Source organism: Corapipo altera, unplaced genomic scaffold (assembly GCF_003945725.1).
Source record: "Corapipo altera isolate COAL_440 unplaced genomic scaffold, ASM394572v1 23b, whole genome shotgun sequence".
In the NCBI taxonomy this organism is placed as follows: Eukaryota; Metazoa; Chordata; class Aves; order Passeriformes; family Pipridae; genus Corapipo; species Corapipo altera.
In genome coordinates this window covers 7,253,740-7,273,178 of record NW_020884885.1, presented here as the reverse complement: position 1 = coordinate 7,273,178, position 19,439 = coordinate 7,253,740, and the positions used below count along the sequence as shown (strand labels likewise).

The following is a 19,439-nucleotide window of genomic DNA, read 5'->3' as shown; positions in this document are numbered from 1 at the left end:
CTGGGAGCTGACATCCCTCCCCTTCTCATCCTCTCAGAAACAAATCAGATCCAAAAGAGGGAGCAGTCAATATTCAATGACAGGTGTAAAGTAATCCAAACACAATCAACAGTTTTGCTCCCAGCAGTATATATTTAAATGCCAATAGCAAAGAAAGGTCAGTTACCAGGGTGTCTTTGGTCATTTCTCAACTGTGCAAGATAAACTTTTAAACTTCCAATCCCCAGCAAAGAAAGCCCAATTAGACTACTCATACCTGACTCTTCATAAACCTGGTCCAGATACAAGCAAAAGACCCTTCACCACTCTTCATTCTCCCTAGCATCTTTCAAACAGTGAAAATAAATGGTGTAGGAGGAAATATCGTTAAGTTGCTTAGCTTTTAAGAGTCATTATTTATTATATCCTCAAGTTGTTGGCCTTCAATAGGGAAGTCAAAAGCAAATCAGCTGTTTGTTCGGGGTTTTTTTTTTTTCTTTTTGCTTTCCAGCAGAACCTGACTAGGACCAGCATCAAGAAAAGTATATGAATGTAGTAGGAAAAAATGACCTCCCCATTTGTCATGGAGTATACTTGTGTATGTTTAGCAACTCAGGAAATAACTCAGTCTTAAACCTTTCATTTAAAAATTACAAACAGCATATGAAATTAAATCCAGAAATTCTAGTTAATAGTAAGAAAATATCCCTAATTACCTGTATTTTCTGCCCTGCCCCCTCCCCACCCTCCAAAAAAAAATTAAAAAAAATCATAAAACTCCACTAAAAAAACAGACAGACACATCAAACTGAAAGGAGGGGGCCACGTTAAATAGCTGATAGTGCTGCTCTGGGGTTTTCCTAAGTTCTTTCCTGCGACCAGTTCCTGAAGGGCTGAATGCAAGCTGAAAGTTGAGGGGGCAAGGAGGAAAGCTGTACAAAACATCTTTGGAAGAGAACTCTTCTCCCTCTACACTATGCATCTATTCAAAACCAGTATGAGTAATTTATAAAAATTTAGCAGGAAATAAAGGGAGAAGTGAGATCCTCTATGTCACTTGCATGTCACAGCATAACTGCAACACTGCAGTAATGCTGAGCTACGCAATGGTCTGTTATGCTTCACTCACATGAAACGAAATATGGTTGACATTAAACAAAATTGCAAACTGAAGCAAGTTAAATTCTATGAAGTTTTACACAAATGGGTATGTGAGAAGGCGACTTAAAAGCCCAGTTACTTAGGTTCTCACCACACATCTGATGGTCTGTGAACTAAAAAAAAAACAACTGTACAGGCAACAAGTGTATAAATAAATTAATTTACTTTAAATGTGGATTAAATATTAATGAAGCATTTGCTTTGAGAAAGAAAAGTCTTTTGAGGCTAAGAAAGATCTCAAAAAATTTGGAAAATCTGCTAATTTTAATGAAAATTTGTCATTAGAAGTGAATTTATCTACAGATTCAGTAGTTTCACATTAGAGTATATCTGAACTACAGAGAAGCACTATATGGTGAAGTATTTTCATATATTTGTGTGGACTGTGGCTTTCAAAGTTGAGCAGTACTAGGTCAACACTGATCAGACTGGAAAACTTGAGCAAAAAAGTTTTGGTGCTGATACTTTCGGCCTCTTTTTGCTCTAACTGTTGGTATTTCTTCAAAGGATTGTTCCCAATGACTGATGTCAACAATTCCATCCAGATTGAGGACCTTTATGTCACCAGGTTCAATATCTACTTGTAAATGCATATTAGAAAGTGGCAAGTCACCCTTGTACCCAGCTAAGGGATAGAGGAAAGCAGTGATCCACCAGCAGCACTGTGGAGCTCTTGAACTCATCGCAAGCTGCAGGAGGGAGCAAGATGGTGTTTCAGACAGAGGCATAACTGTTGGGCATCAGTAATGGGTTGAGCAGAGACCACAGAAGAGAACAAAATGAAACTACATGGAAGAGACGAAAAACTCAGAGAGAAACTGCATGTGGTTACCAGCTCTGGAAACACTGATGAATGATCATGAGCTATTACATGTCATCAGTACAGGGCAAAGTGTGCCCTGTGCACAACAGCCACTAGCCATACTCAAAGATACAGCTTGCAGTTGTGCAGTATGAGCATGGGTCAATTTTCTGTGCCAATCAGTGATACAGATTTAAAAAAATGGTTGTCTTTCCCTTGTGGGCTCAAGGCAAATAACTTCTGACTTGACCTAATATCATCTTCCAAAGTTTTTGCAATTCAGAAAACGATTTGGGAGGCTTGATGGACTCCACCCATACTCTTTTAGCACAGACAGGCAGGTGGAGTGTCCTGTTCTTCTATGCCTGAGGCTGGCACCATTGGCACAGCAGCAGAGAATCATCTCTCAGGTAAGTGCTGCAATGAGGAGCCTCCAGGCTCAGAGAACATCACCCACCTACCAGATCAATCAGGCGTGGGCAGAGAGCAAGAGCAATCCCACCCGCCATTGCTGTCTTAGCACCACACAACCAAGGCTACAACACACAACTTGGACAAGAACAAGTGCAGCCTTTCTCCCCTACCCAATCTGCTGTTCTTCTAATGCCACAGATGAGAATCTAATTTCCCAGTCTTTCAAAGAGAGCTCAGTCACACATGGAAAGATGTACCCTTCTGCTATTTGGAGTGGAAATTTCCAGTTATATTAATGAAAGCTTGTCTTAATCCAGCACTCCTGGATAACACACTTACTGCTCTCCTGTTGGAGGACTAATAAGGAGAATGTAGTGTCTCACTGCAAGGGAAAGCCTGACACAATGCTCTAACTATATATATCACCTTACTTAATCCATAAGTACATTTTCACAAGCAGATTGAACTGTGAAAATTATTTGTATTTAAGTAACTCCAGTTTTAGAAATGCACACTAACCAATACCATTTTCCCCTGAGCTCTTTCCTCATACTTCTTGAAAGACTTGCTTTCTTGCCACTCAATCATGAACCAAACCCCCCTCGCCTTGCTAAAAGTGGTTCCTTCCTACATCCTGCCAGACACTCAATGGTCCTTCCAAATCTTGCAGACCATATGCATGTTTCTATCTGACAGAGACGTTGTGAACATCACCAGTGATGCTGCAGAAACAGCACAGGGAAAGGTATTGTCTGATCACAGGACAATTCTGGTATGTCTGCATATTCCCCTCCAGCCACTTGTACAGCCCCTGAAGTGACAGCCAGGAAGCTTCTGGCATATCCTCCTGCCGACAACAGAAGCAGGAAAGGTGTGTCATGAGACATCTTTGAATGTTGCACTCTGTATATTTTTGACCCTTCAAGCAATCAGCTCCTTCATCCACAGCCTGGATGCTTTCCAAAGTTAAAAATAGAGCCATGCTGGGAAATGGTGCATGTCCTGTACTTTTACAAAGTCCCTTTATCGTTTTCCTGCATTTTAAAATGAAGCTAACATTTGATTCTCTCCTTGGTCTCAGAAGGCTTCACCTTGCTCCTAGTGATACCTGTCAAATTTAATCATTATGCAGATATTACATTAATTCATAGGGAAACAATTAAACAGCTGCTCGTGAGAAGATGGGAAAAAAACCCACCAACAACAAAGAGTTAAGGTTTTACACTGAGGCCCTGCAACCTTATTCTTCCATCAATGACTTTAAAACATCACCTATAAGAAAAGGTGCTGCTCACCAATGTTAGACACAAGCTAAAATTCTAGAAAAAAGAACCTTCACTGACAGAGATGCATTTAGGGACAGTAGAAAAGATCTTGTAGCATCCTGCTTACATATGCACACAGTGATTTAAAAAGTAATCAAAGCAACTCAAAGTTCAAAACATGCCAACGTAGACTTACAGCATAAATATGTTTAAGTCAGACTGATTCCTTCTGGAAAAAGGTCACACAAGCCTTGCTGTGTGCAGCATCACAGGACAAATCAAGTTTGTACCCCACAACCCACCTATATGGATACAGCATAAACAGCCCAAGAATCATATACAGGAAATGTATCTGACTATGCAATATTTCAGCCAAAGATGAGCCTGGTATTGCCTAATCATGATAGCATGGAATAGGTGCATGCAATAAGTCCATAGTCCCCTGTAGGTAACTTTATGTATGCCGATGCCTAAGCAAATGAAACCTTTAACCCACCCTTAAAGCCTGGGGCACAGAGAGAACAATACTCTAAAGCCAACTCCCAAAACCTCCTGTATGGTTCAACTGCACTGATTAAACCTAACAGCATACAGGAGAATCACGTTTGTGATAAGAGAACTATGACAAGTGATACATTCAAGACAATCTTTAACATGTTAAAAAAATTCATGAAATGCAATCTAATCAAGTTAAAGCCTTCAAAACAGTTAAGAGTTTGAGGTCATCACTGAGCTATGTCAACTTCGGTGAAAGTCCACCATATCAAAGGGCAGGCCACCTAGGCCCTAACAATTGATAAGGCACATACCATCAAGAAACAGTGTTTCTGAACAATAAGAGAAAAAGAGTCATACGCTTTGTCAAGTAAGAAGAGCAATTCTAGATGGCAGTGAAGAGCCACAGTCCTTTAGGCAACACAGGACTATCAGTTAAACATAACCTGGTGTGACACAACTGTCTTCCACATGGAAGTCTGAGACTTCCACAGGAATCCATAATGGTGTTGAATTACACAACTGCTCACCTTTTCAGTGTCATATGAATATGATACTCTAGTTTTTTGCTTATTTCATATTCACTTCCATAATGTTATGAAAGTGGCAACAGAGACTTGAATGTTGCCAAGCATCATTTTCTCAATTTAACAAGCAGAGAGAGAGTAAGATGCACCTAATTTTTATTTGAGGAGGTAACAGGGATCTGGAATCCACAATGTAGAAGTTGGAGATTTAAGACCATCTTTGATTTTATCAGACTCTGCAAGCTGAGACCTACACATTTATGATAAGATTTTTTCGGGATTAAAGATCATTAGTTATACATCCTATTTCTATCTAGAAATGAGTCCAACACGCAGTATTTGTTTTATCTCTGGTTTCACAACATTCAAGCCTTTGCTTGCACAGACACAGAGCACTCACACTGTTCACCTCTACTAGTCCACCAATAGATTGCAAAGGGAAGCACAGCGCTCTCCTCATGATAAATGCTTTTACCTGACTGTATGAGTAATAGAGGACAAAATTTCACTGAACAAAGAATCCAGAAACATCTAGTAGACCAGATTACTAAGAAAGTATAATTTAGATTACAGTCCTAATAAGTTAGTCCCTCATTCTGTCAGTGTAATGTAAAGACAAGACTATTGTTGCACAGCTGCCATATACTGTGCTGACACCAGAATTTCCTCAAAAAATCCCAAGTGTGATATGCTAAAGAACTGTTTATTTCCTCTCACACAGACATGAAACACAAGTTTCCATTTCTTAAACAAAAGTCTGAGAACAGAGGGCATAAACCACACCCTGGATCACTACCATTCACAACTCCGCAGAAAACTGACATGCACTTAAATGCAGCTGAAGAAAGCAAGGAAGGAAGTTGTTTACATTATGTTGCTTTTGTTTAAATAGTTTCTCAAAGACAGGCTAATTTCTTAAACAGCTTGTTAAACAGCATACAGTTCTTTGCAGAATTTTCATATTATTAAAAATATTCTCATTCCCTCTACACCCAGGAAGTCTTTTGACTGGAAATTATACTATGGCATGACTGAGCAACCTTAAGAAGCAACACTAGCAGCTTTGCCGGCTACAAAACCACCTTATTTATGGTCCAACCTCCTCATTTTTTAGACATGACCAACCTATAGCTATTATGAAACATATCTTCATTCCTGAACTTCAGTAGTGTATATAAGAGTCTATTTATCTTAACGTTGCCAAAAGCAATTAAAATTATGAAAATAAGGCTTTTTCTCAGGAGTGTCAAAGCACTAATTAGACAACAGACTGTGTAATTGTAGTCACTGCAGCAACAGCAGCAGATGACAGAAATCCCAAACCCCACCAGTTTTCAAGAGACAAAATTCCAAATCCTACATCCAGCCTTAAAACATGGGTTTAACAGGGCTTGCAGTATGAAACTTTTGGACACAACACCAGTCAGTACCACTAAAACCACTCCCAACAGATTACAATGCTGACTTGTTCAATAGAGCAAAAAAAAGTTAGTGAGATTGGTTATTGTCAAGCCCTGCAACTCACCTCTACTGATGCGCTGCTTCTCTCCAGAGAGAATGCCAGGGCTGTCGATGATACTGATGCTCTTCAGTACCTGGTTAGGTAACTGAGAACACATGAACCTGCAGGAAAGAAGGAAGAAAAAAACCCAACATTAACAATAGCTCTAGCTCTCATACAGATTGTTGCTTGAGAGCTCCCCATTATGTATCTGATTTTAGAAAGACTCAAGTGAGATTTTAAAAAGTTTCTGAAGCCCTGATGAACCCTTATATTATTTGGCAACTATACATGTTTAAGAAAAAATATAAAGAGAGCTTCTTAAAAAGGAAAACACAGGAAAACATTGGAAAACTGTATGTGTAAGTGCTGATAAAACTCCAAATTTTGCAAGAGCTGATAACATGGGCCTTAAATGCAACATTAAAAAGACTCCATCAAACCACCATTTTTGCTAGGACCAAAATTAGCATGCACAAAAAGAAAACTGTTCATATACTCCAACTTATGCCCAAACTCAAAGAGACTGAAAAGAAAAGGATAGCAGGAAGAAAGCCAAACTGACGATATGTTTATGTTCCAGTCCCTGGCATATCTCCCTCTCACCTGATTCAGCAGCATCTGAGCAGCCCCCACTCCATAACCTGCTGCTCTCCTCAGGTGGGGCTTGTGGAAAAAACTGTATTTCTCCCACAAACCAAGCCAGAACTTTCACACTGCTTGAACCAAGAGTTCAAATTACACACAGCATGCTCTAAACAATAACCTCCTGCCTCTGCAACAGGAAACAAATTCAATGGCGGTATTATTGAAAAATAAATAATTCACAAGGACTCATAGCCCAGCAGAACACTAGGTGTGTTACCTTTAAGCTACTCTCACGCTTCTAAGATAGTTCATGACTGAAGAACTTCACCACCCCTCATAATAAACTGCCTTTAAGAGATTTGCATTAGAGTTTAATCTTCTTATCAGGGGCAGCTGAAGACTTATAACAAGCACACAGTGTTAACCTACTCTCCTCCTTTGAGGCTGCCCAGCACGGGGTTAAGCTGCAGGCTCAGGCTGTAAGGATGCCTGCCCTGTGTCAACCCATGGCTTCAGAAGGTGTGCTGCCTCAAAAACAGCTTATCACAGACAGCAAGTCATAATTGTGCCAAGGTCAGACAAGAAGTCTGAGACCAAAGATAATCTGAGTTAGGAAGAGTTCAGGCAGGCAAATATTGGATATAGAATGTAAGTTATATCGAAATCTGGGTGCTACTTTATAGATACAAACAGTTCAAAGGAAATTGGGAAAAAAAGTCCTTACACCTCACTTCACCTTGTTTTTTAGTGGACCTTGTAGTAATGAGCCTGTAACAAAAGCACACAGCGTCCCTTCCTGGGTACAACAGACACTGCAGCATCAGCTATGCCTCTCCCTGAAACCCAAGAGGGGATAAGGAAACAGCAGCCATCTGGGCCTGATAAAACCTTACAGTATGTAAACAGCAGTACCCTTCTTGGGTTTTGTTTGTTGGTTGGGGGGGGGTTGTTTGTGTTTTTAGTGGGACACCAGTGTAGAAAATACCACACATCTGAAGAAAATTTTTTCACTAAGGTAATTTACTACTAGCTTAAGAGATGCTTTTGAAAGAGCAACAAAGAAAATACATTTCATCATGTAAGCCATTACAAAAAGCATACATCACTAGTATGTACAGCATAAAGTAGCTTTCATAAATTTTGAACTTTTCAGAGTGAATTGTCATGTATGCTTTTTCTTATCACTTTCATTCAACCTTAGACAGCTTGTTCAGTATCACTGAGATGTTTCTAGACATATCATATGAGAAGACAGGCCCTGTTATGTTAGCTGAACAATACAGCAGTATCTGTATCAGAAAACAGAGAACTACAGGCCTCAGAAATGTAGGCGCTGCTGTCTTTGCAGCAGTCATTAGTGGTAATAGGACGAGAAAAGTACATGGGAAACACATACGAAATAGAAGAATAAACTCAGAATTAAGTGGCTGTTACTTTTTGAATATACCCAGATAAGCTCAAGATGACAGATGGGTTAAAAATCTTACCTCAAACTAACATTTCAGACAACTTAAAACTGTAATGCTAGCTGTATCTGAATATCTCTTTTCAACATTTTCTTAAAAGCCCACTTCATGCAGGTCACACAAGTGCTGCACCATAAAAAGCAAAACTACACACTATCCCCCTGAATGACAAACAGATTTTCACCAAAGAAAAGTGTTACAAAAACAGTTGTGTGAATGAGATGACTGTAATGGTTTATGACACATTATAAGAGAGCCGCACCGCGCATTTCTTCTCAGCAGCACTGCTTTATTTACATAGGGTATAATGCAATATTCTTTCCTCACCTGCATCCAAGGGCACACTAGGTGCTGTCCCCCTTCCCTTCCCAACTTTTCTTAAAAGTATGCAGGAGAAATAAGAGATTAGTTTCTACACTCAGGAGTCTCAAAGGAAGATCTCTCCCAAGCAGTGAGATACAGGGGGAAATAAGAAGCAGTCATGGAAAAAACTAGCAAGGTAACATCAATAAATTAATGTGGCTAATTACTAAGTACAAGCCTTGATTGTACTATTGTGTTCTTGTTTTGTTTTAGTTTCTCCATTACCTCAGTCCCTGTTTCCTGTCATTTGGATTATAACATTTGGATGAAAAGGGCACTTAACTTCATAGTCTAAGTGTCCATAGCCTTAAGTTCTTCCATAAGGCAAAACACTTGGATTGGGAAATCATTTAAACATAAAATGGGAGAAGGGAGGAGGAAGCAGAGGAAAGTCTATTAAGGCAGGAGTGAAAAATGTGATACTGAGTTTAAAGTACTGTCAGCATGGTAAATGAGAGAAGGCAAAGTAAAATATGTAGCATGACTGCAGGTAAGATCCAGGGGAAGTTACTCAAAGACACTGAAGCCTAAGACATTTTCAACTAGGGGAAGTCATGAAGTGAAAGGAGTTTGCAAATTCTGAAAATCAGCAACGTGATCAGAGAGGCAGACTGAGGTGATGCTAGCATCCAGATCTTCACTGCAAAACTAAAGAGCAAATGTGACTGTTGGGAAAGATAAGGCTGCTCACAGCACTTCAATATAACAATATCACAGTCACAAATAATTTAGTCAGTTACTTTGAATGTACATCTTTTTAGGTAGCAAATAATCTTGCTTGCATAATATTCAGGACCTGATACAACTAGTTAGAGAGATGATTTAGGCAAAAAGTTATGCCTATACCATTCATTCAAACAAACACATACCATTATCATATGTTCCGTGCAAATATTTGAATACTGTGCAAAATACAATTTAGAGTAATTAAATTTTGATAGAAAGAGCACAATGGTGGCAAAAGGGAGAAACACAACAGTGATCTGGAGGACAGAACTTAGACAATAATCTAAAAATTATTATTTAAAATGGGACTTGGCTGCAGCTTCCCACAGCACATATTCTTATCTTAGCAAAGTGATAGCCAAGCCAACTATAAGCAGCTATAAACGTTCTTCGTTGAATAAGCACAGCAAAAGATAAAACTGCACATGATGAACTTTTAACACATATGCCAGCGTTTATCAGCCAAACAGGAAAGTTTATTGTTAAAAAGAACCAATTTAGATTAATTAGCTTGTGAAGTGAAGCCTCCATGTCAAGCTACCGTCAAATACAGGAAGAAAACAAGGTGATTGCTCAGACAATGTGAACAAAGTTATTAATAACTTTAACTGGAAATATTTAGCACGCTACTTAAGTTTACTATGGCAATACTCACAGCCCCTGAACAACTCTTCCCTTTTTAGAAATACACAGTAGCCATCCAGAAGCTAACACTATCTCCGTGCGCTATGGAACTATGGTCTGTGAAAACCAGCTAGTCAAAAATAAACAATTAAGAGCTTGAGTACATATTTTCTCCAGAAGGCACATTCAGATCTTCTCCATTCTTGTAGGCAGTTTTACATATTCCAGAAATTCACAATTTTAAAGAGCCATACCAAGACATCCAGTGAGATCAATGGAAAGGAACAGGACAGCATCAAAAGGAAATTTTTTTCCCCTTTTTTTTGATGGTAGTTTTTATTAATAGTACTAACTTATCAGTTTTATTGAGCAGAAGAATTTATGTCTTCAGTTCCAGTTGGTGTAATGCCTTACAAACAAGTCACCAGTGGAGCACTTCAGCCTTTTTCTGTGAACTGGTTTTAACAAGGATTTCCTGTTGAGAAAACTGAATCTCTCTATCCTAACAGCACCCACCCTACCTAGTACTGCCTTTTTTTTTTATTCACTTTAACTGCCACTGCTCTTGCTTGTATTTAAATATTTATTCTATGCTGTTCAAACAGAACATACAAAAATTTAAACATAAACATCAGAAGACAGCAAGCAAGCAGATCCCACCTGTTCAGGAAAGCATTTCCAAAGCGGCTGAGTTTGCGGAATGGCTTCTTAGGATCAACAACTAGGGCATTTCCAGGAACGTTTCCTTCTGTATCTCCATACATCACAGCAATAAAAGAATCTGTGGTAGGTTCTGGACCAATCCGCATGCCTGGAAAGTCTTGTTCAAGCAGGTATCTAGAGATGCAGAATACATAAACATATTTATACAGAATAATTATATTTATACAGAGATATTCATACAGACTGAATGACTGGGAACTATGATGAGAGCAAATACATTTTTTTTTTTGCTTGAAAATTTGCTTGATAATTCCCTAGGATATACATACTCTGTAAGAATAGATTCTATTTTCCTGTACTTCATTATTTCTGTAACCTGGTGAGGAGGGGAGGAAGAGAACTGAATCAGTTTTTCACTACAACCTAATAAAGGGATAAAGTAAATCCCTTTACAAAAACAGTGTGGAAAGTATTCCCTCAAATGCACCACCCGAATCATTCAGGTGGCTGCTTCTACCAATGATCTCAGTGCTGTCAGTTACACTACAAGACATGGCTGCTTTTCTGAGTTTTTTCAAGCCTATACAAGTGCTGCTGTACTAAACAGGAATGGTTTGAAACTGCATGTGAGCAGATTCAGTTGGCTGACAGATCTAACCCTTTAATGAACTCAGTATGATTTTACTAATTTTAACTCAGTCAGAACTGCAGAACTTGAGGTCTAACAGTAAAGTACTTCCAAAAGGCATCAAGTCAGGCAGTGTATGCCAATGGAAACCATCCTTGCACCTCCCTTTGAGTAGGCCACCGACAGATGCAGACAGCACATACTCAGTGGACCAAGTCTTGACTTTCTGGACAACAAAGTCTGAAATGAAGTGCATATTTAAATATTAAAATTTAATGGAACCAGAGCATGTATTTACAGAAAAGGCCTGTCTGCATCCCTTCCTGGATGGTAAGTGACAAGTAAGAGAAGCCCCAAGCCAATCAAGCAAACCTCCCTCTAGCCCGCATTCTTTGATAACTGCCACTATTCAAAAACAGATTCCGACAATCCTTGCTTAACTTTAAGCATGTGTGCTACTGTTCTCACACACATCAGCACCACTCTGGTGCTCAAAACTAAGACCAAAATGTTTTCAAGTCTGCTGTAATGTGACATTACAGGAGCATTAAAATTATCTCATCAAGTCATTTTAATCAACTACAATTTAACTATTTACATGATCAAAATGGGATCTAAATGAGAATTCTTCAGGCACAGGTGATGGTCCTACATACGACAACAGCACTAGTTAGGTTTCAGTGCATCTATATTAACATTTCTCTTACAATAAAGGTTTGTTCTGGCCTTTAATCCAAGAGCACTATGTCTGTTCTGCTACAATTTCCTAAGTCAATGTTGATTTGAAAGGACTTGCTGGCTGATTTTGCTGCAAAAAACATTTTACACAGTATCTGTACTTGCTGAACAATTTCTGCCATTAAAAAAAATACCCAAGCATTCCCTAACTTCATAGATCAGTGCACAGAAGCTGAACTTAAGGAACTAAATATATGTGACATATTTCAAAGATTGTTTTCCACTAGCCTTAGCAAACTGGCTCCAATTAGCTCAACCTATGATCTGGGAGCTTATAACACTTATTTACATGAGATTTCCTGCAGCTTTCTGCTTCCAAACAAACAAATAAAAAAAAGCCACTGCTAAAACTTGTGGGAAAGGGGGACCATAAGAACAATTATGCCAGAACACGCCCAAGTCAATGTGTTCTCCTTCTAGAATAAACTGTACCCAATGCATATCAACAGGGAAATAAAACTGACTCCTCTCCAAAAGCAAAAAACCCCAACTCTCAAAGCTCTCTGCACATGCAGGATTGCACAATGCAGCAGATCCCTCACCTTATGAAGTAGATCATGTAACAAAATGAAGACAAAACTCCTTTAATAGCTCAGCAGTTGAATCCTTGATGCATGGAAACTGAGGACAAGTGTTGCAGCAAACAGGGGAACACCTGAAACACAAAACTGTGTTCCTGCCTCTTCACAGAGCATCATTGCAGACCAGAGTTTTCCAAAACAGGACGCCAAGGCTAATTCATAGGAGCCAGTATAATTTTCCAGACAAGAGTTATCCACAACTTTGACTTTGAAAGATCAATTATACTTTCATCTTCTAAAATAAGATTTTTAACTTGCCATGATAAAATGTTCTATTTCAAAGTCTCTTAATTCTCCTCTTCCTCATTGTCCTTCTTTTAAAAGAGAAAGGATCTCTATGAGACTGGTAAATAAATTCTTGTCTTGATACAAATTGTCATTCCCAGACTTCTGCTAACAGAGGCAGCAACTCATAAGATGACAGACAACACACACAAGAAGCTCCCACAGTAGCAGTAAAGAACATTGTACTGAATCAACACACAGGAGCTAAGTCCCAGATTCCAGGTCAAAGAAAACTATGTGGTGGGTTCTGAGTGCAGGAGAAGACACATCCAGGGTAACAGGATAATTGCTATGCATCATAAGCTTACGAACCTGTTAGGCATGGTTATCCACAGGCAGTGATGGCAATCTTCAATATGCCTAAAAGAGTAATTTCATGGCCTGCTCATGAAGTTGCTGCACATGTAACACTTGCAAAATTTAAACATTTAAAAGTGTGGAGCATCTTTCAGGATTTCCAACATCTTTATTTGCAGCTTGGAACTCAATACTGCAAATTCAGATTAGCTGCTTACTGAAATGACTGAACAAGAATAAAGTGCTACTGAGCTGCAGTGGTGCTTCCAAGTTAATGTCACAAATGCAGCTTTAAAAACCTGGCTTCCTAGATAACAATTTAGGAAGGCGAGATCTCCCAAATACCAAGCCCCACCCAGCAGTCACAATACTGAGCCTGGTACAGCTATTCAACAGAGACAGGAATCACTCTGCAAGGCAGGTATCTTCCATTAAGACTGGCTCACAATTGCACATCAATAATCAGTACAGACAAAAATAAACCCATTCTTGAGCACTGGCTGTACAAAATGTGACGGTTTTGGCTGGGACGGTACTAGTATGTGGCTGTGCTTTGAATTTGTGCTGAAAACTCTTGATAATACACGGATGTCTTCATTACTGCTGAGCAGCACTTACACAGAATCAAGGCCTTTTCTGCTTCTCATCTCACCTCACCAGCAAGTGACTGGGGATGCACAAAGAGTTGGGAGGGGATGCAGCTGGGACAGCTGACCCCAACTGACTCAAAGGATATTCAATACCATACGGCATCGTGCTTAGCATCTAAAGCTCAGGGAAGAAGGAAGAGGAAGACACTAGGAGTGACAGCATTTTCCCTTCCCAAGTCACTGTTATGTGTGATGGAGCCCTGCTTTCTTTGGAATAGCTGAACACCTGCCTGCCTGTGTTAAGTTGTGAATGAATTCCTTGTTTTGCTTTGTGTGTGCTGCTTTTACTGTACCTGCTGAACCATCTTTATCTCAACCCACAAGTTTTCTCACTTTTACTCTTCCAATTCTCTCCCCCATCCCACTGCAGGGAATGGGTGTGAGTGGCTGTATGGTGCTTGGTTGCAAGCTGGGGCTAAGCCACACCAAGCTATATCATACTTCTCAGCATGAAAAGTACCCACAGAAAAGCTATGAGCAGCCTTCTGTAAACTGAAAAGCTGCCAATGGTTTTGCACCATATGCTACATTAACACAGGAAAATACCTGGACTTTCAGATCTGCAGTTGCATGCTCTTCTCAGGAATTTTCAGCAGAGAGGGAGTTCAAAAAGGTTTACAGGAAGAATGCTTAAAAATAGCCAGTGTCCCAAAGACAGTCTAGTTCAAACAACAGACATCCTGTTGACTCTTCTCCCTTTGTTTTCACCTGGGCTATAACCTTTCTGCTTTGCCAATAAACATTCATCTATGTTTCTTTGCAAGATGTAGTTTGCCAGTCTAGGGGAAACTAGTTTACAATGTTCCAGAGATAGAAAAGATTACTCACAATTCTGTGACTTCATCTGAAGTCTAAACGCTTTAGCTAAGCCATACTAACGCACAAATGCAGGTGAGCTGGACAGAGCAGCACTAAGCAGGGGTACTCTGTGATGCACTGGGAGACAAACTCAAGGCTTCTTTATAAGTCTGCTCACCTCCATACTACATACTGCACCAGATATTCCACTTGTTTTTAAACACAGCAAAACTAGCAGATGTTTGCTTTAGTTTAAGAATTCTGCTCCAAACAACTCAAGGTTTTCATGTAGAGCTAGTATCAAAAAATTACAGCTTTCACTCAAAGAAATTAAGAACCTACCCCCCCCAACTCCTGAAGAAATAGATGCAGCTGTACAAGTGATTGCCCAGTACTTACTCCAGATACTATGCACACAAAAGGGTGCTTTCACAAAAGCCAGCTCTGGTTGAGTTTAAATAGCAGGAAGTTTACCATTTTTAACCTCTGAGTAATACCTGTAAGCAAAGTAAAAGCACTGCCTGGCAATCTGAGGAATTTACTTCTGGTTTGTCTCGTGTTGATAAGTTCTTTAAAAACAGCAGTCTCTTACACTTTTAAAATAGAAAAATTAATGACAAGGTAAACATTACTAGACTAAAAGTTTAATTAACTGTTAGAAGAAAAAGGTCAAAAACTACAAAATTGCATTGACTACCTTCTATTTCTTTTTCATACACTACAATTCTCCACTCATGTCCCTCCTTTCCCCATTTTTTTTCCTAAAGCAGACAGAAGAATTTGAGACCATTCCAGAAGCTGCATGGCAAATAGCTCATACACAAGATAAGGAAATGGCTCTCACCATCCTCCCACTTCATTAAACACAATCGGGCAAGTATTAACGTTTGGGCGTGGATATATTTGTTTGAATTATCATCATTGTCAAATACTTGAATAAAACACTATCGCTGCACTACACCTTAGACAGCAAAACTGGCTGAATTCACTGCATTGTTCCAAGTGCCAAAGCGGATAAACAGCATCAAGTGAAAAAACATAAGAGCTGCTAGAAACCTGGAAGTATTTGTTTGCATATTTAATCCCCAAGGATATTCAGTCATTGCTAGATCAGTGTTTTCCATAAAGCCTTAGTGGAAGGAACTGGGTGGATATGGATGTGTCAGAGGTATGAAAATGTGAAGTTCTCACAAAAATGGCTAAATCACAGTAAATCCCAAATGAATATTTGACAGTTGAAGAGAATTGTTATATTCACAAGTAAATCAAACAGTAAACACTTAGGTAGATGTAGTATGCCCTCCTGACTATGAAATGAAAAAATTAGAACAAAAAGCAGTTTTAATTAAGATTTAAAATAATGTTTATTAAAAGGTTTGCAGGAAAAAAACCCACTACCGTCTTCTACATCATTCTAAGAAAAACTATCTATAGTAAACCAAGAATTATATAACAATCTTGAGAGTGTATGACTTTTTTCCATGGGAAATTCAGCCTACCAGAGGAGAAATTTATTTCTGGCTGACCTGGACATTATAATATTTTCCCATATCTTCATCTAAGTTTGGCACTCAACATACAAGAACTTCTCTTTTTTTCCCCTTCTTTTTCTTCTCTAAACTGGATTTTGAGTAACAGTCCCTATGACACTATTGTCTAAGTTGCTGCCCATCTTGAATGGAGCGTTTTCTCATGCTGATTAAGCCAATGATTATCTATTCCATACATAACACTTAGGTAATGAATTTTGATAATGGTGCGGTCAGACTGTGGTCCTTTAGAAGCAGTAACAGCTGTTCTATTACTGACTGGGGCTCCACAGTCAATGCCTGTCTTCTCCAATACCCAGTAAGGGATTAAACCACTCTGCAACCTACAAAAAACAGGGACAGGAGAAAGGGAAAGAGAGTGGATGAAGAGAAAGGCACATCACAGTAGAAGTCACCTCCTCCACTTCGTCAGATATTTTATTAAAACACATGAGAAAACATATTTGAAAACTTTATATCTCTCAAATTTTTCTGGGAATCTTCACCCAGCAGTGACCAATGCTAAAAAAAAGCTGGGAATAGCTGTAACAAACTATACATCTTTTCTCATTCAGACTGTACCTTAGTATCAGTCAATGCTGTTGCTCACTAGTTTATGACGACAGTGACAACAAGTTCCTCGCAAAGCAACAGTACCAAAAATACATCTATGGCACCGCAAGGAATATCAGTGTTTCTAAGCACAATACTGACTTGCACTCCAGTCAAATATGGACAACTATAAAGGACAGAAAAGTTGAATGTCCATAAAACTGTGTTCTCATCCAAGGCAAACTTACAGGAAGGGAAAATTTTTTCCTATGAATTGCAAATGACAGAGCAACTCTGCTGACAGGCAGGACAGGTTCTGGTATGTACATATTTGAGACTGTTCTGTCTCCCACCCCATGCTCTCCCTATTCCCTGTCCATAAGCCAGCTAACAATGCCTATCTGGAAATTTAAAGACTCACAAAGCAATTGTAATTTTAACGAAGAACATGAATCAGCATGGCTACAGAAATGTTAGAAAAATCCAAATCATCCTTCCCACAAACACACACCTTCTTGTGACTATATGTGGGGATCCTGAAACGAAGTTTCTTTTCTTTTAATTACAGATATATTTCTATTTTAAAAATATTCCTCTGAGCAACACCACTTCACGTGTTTGCAGGAATTCAGTAATATAATCAGTAAAGAACCAAGTTCAAGCCTGCAATTAGCTGGTTGTAAAACCAGAAAAGACACATGATTAGTTCTGTAAACATCTGAAAAACTCTCAGGTGATTAAAGGTAAACATTGCTCTTCAATGGAGAGGGGAGGTAGGTCTTTTGCACTGCAAAAATAAAACAGTGTTATGGCAAGGCTGCCTGTAATCTTTGGAACCGAAAGATAAATATTTGTAAAATTTACAGAAGGACTATAAGGAACCTCAGATATAAGTAAGTCAAAATTTGATCCAATTGACTGGTGTCTTTTGCAGAGCTGGGCATAACCTTAGATTGATTTGTAAGAGGCACATCAGAGGTAAACACACTCAAATACGTGCAAAGTATTCACAGGTTGCGCTTACCCAAGACATGCTTCGGCTTCATAAAAATGAGCTTCTAAGAAACTTAAAAATGAAGAATACAGTAAAGACAGAAAATACTACAACAAGAACACTGTTAAGCTGCCTTAGAAGTGATACTGCTTTTTCAATGTCATTGACCAAAATAAAGGGACGGGCGGGGGGAGGAGAGGGTGGTGAGCCGTTCCAGGTACCCTGTGCTTTTTGCCCAAAACTCTCGTCACGTTACTCTTTTATCATCACATGCAATCTGTGCGTGATACTTTTGGGAAAGAAGGGGAAGGAGAGAAGGTTAAACGGTCCGTGACAGCCGGTGCAGTCACACCGTTTTAATACGAAGTGCCTGGTTTTCCTTTGAAATAATTTAGAGATTAAAAGAACAAAGAGGAAGTAGACACTTTCTCGGCAGAACACGAAACAGAGATAATATTCTTGAACAGGAAGCTAGCGGCGAGCTATAGAGCATGTAACAGGCTCGGGAGCGGCATCATCCTCGATACACCACGGAGGCTCTCGGCTAAGTCCCGCTCCTCGGGAGGGGCGCCGGCCGCCCGCCCCGCGGCTCGGCACGGCTCGGCACGGCTCGGCGCAGCGGGTGGGCGGCCAGGCGTGCGGCCGCTGCCCCGCACGGGCGGGCTCGCCGCGGGGAGCGCCGCCAGAGCGTGGGAGGGATTAACCGCAGGGCAGTAACGCCCCGGGCAGGAGGTGACCGACGAGGACCGAGCGGCCGGCGGGGGCGAGGCGCGCAGGGCGTCGGCCGGCGCTCCCCGAGCGGGGCGGGCCGCGGGTTGCCTACCGGATGAAGGTGGTCTTGCCAGTGCTGTACTGCCCCACCAGAAGCACCATGGGCTTGTTCTCGAAGTCGGCCTCCTCCAGGGCGGGAGAGTGGAACTCATGGAAGCGGTAGTGCTCCTCCAGCGGCAGCAGCTTGCGGAGGTAGAGGTCCCGCAGCCCGCCGGTCACCGTCTGCACCAAGTCGGTGCCGCCGGCGCGCTCCCGCCCGCCGCCCTGCTTGCTCAGCCAGCTGAACATCCCGCCGCCGCTCCCGTCTCGCACTGCCGAGCCTCGCACTGCCGATCTCCGCACTGCCGCCGCGCCTCCCGCGCACGCAGCCGCCCGCGGGGCGGGCACAGCCGGGCCGGCCCCGGCTCAGGGGCGGTGCCAGCGGCGCTACCCGCGCTCGGCTCAGCGGCGGGGACGGGCGGGGCCATTCTCCCTGCAGTACACACCCTGGGTGCTGGGTGCGGCTTGGGGTTTTCTGAGGGTTATTACTTTTTTCATAATCAGAGGATTATATTTTTGTGCCACAGATCCTCCCCCGGAGGTTAATTGTACGCGCTTCTCCTGTACGCTAAAATCTCAGCAATGCAATCCGGAGAGCTTTTGACAGCTCCAATCTGAACGTAGAATCGCCCAAATACTTTTCGTGTTTTTCTGATAATGGTTGCTGTCTCTGGATGCCAGAGAAGTCTGTGACTAAGCGCGGTGGTGTTTAGCTACGACATCAGGCAACTGGTTTAAACAGAGTGAAAAATCCTAGTATAACATTTGAAATGTTTCTGTGGGACGTGTGTAACGATACAGCCTTTAGTTTTAATCTTAGGTCCAGTGTCGTGTTAAGCCACATGGAAGGATCACCTTTTCCACTGATTTTACAAGAGATTGTAGTGGAATATAACACCACATTCACGAAAACTTTGAAGAAGTAAATAAAACAAATATGTTTTTCTCTGACATGAAAGTTTGTGCTCACTATGTAAAGAAAAAAAACTTGGTGTCCTGAAAA

At 40.6% G+C, this 19,439-nt stretch overlaps 1 protein-coding gene across 1 annotated transcript in view; it reads right to left on the bottom strand.

The window, feature by feature from the left end:
- Window positions 1–18,695, bottom strand: part of EHD4 (EH domain containing 4) — a 30,010-nt gene extending 11,315 nt beyond the window's left edge. Inside the window, exons 1-3 of the mRNA XM_027642278.1 lie at window positions 18,450–18,695; window positions 10,572–10,748; window positions 6,169–6,266 (exon numbers count right to left, since the gene is read on the bottom strand). Of these exons, the coding sequence (XP_027498079.1) occupies window positions 6,169–6,266; window positions 10,572–10,748; window positions 18,450–18,685 (511 nt within the window). The 5' untranslated portion in view covers window positions 18,686–18,695. The remainder of the gene's footprint in view (window positions 1–6,168; window positions 6,267–10,571; window positions 10,749–18,449) is intronic.
- Between the last annotated feature and the right edge of the window lie 744 nt (window positions 18,696–19,439).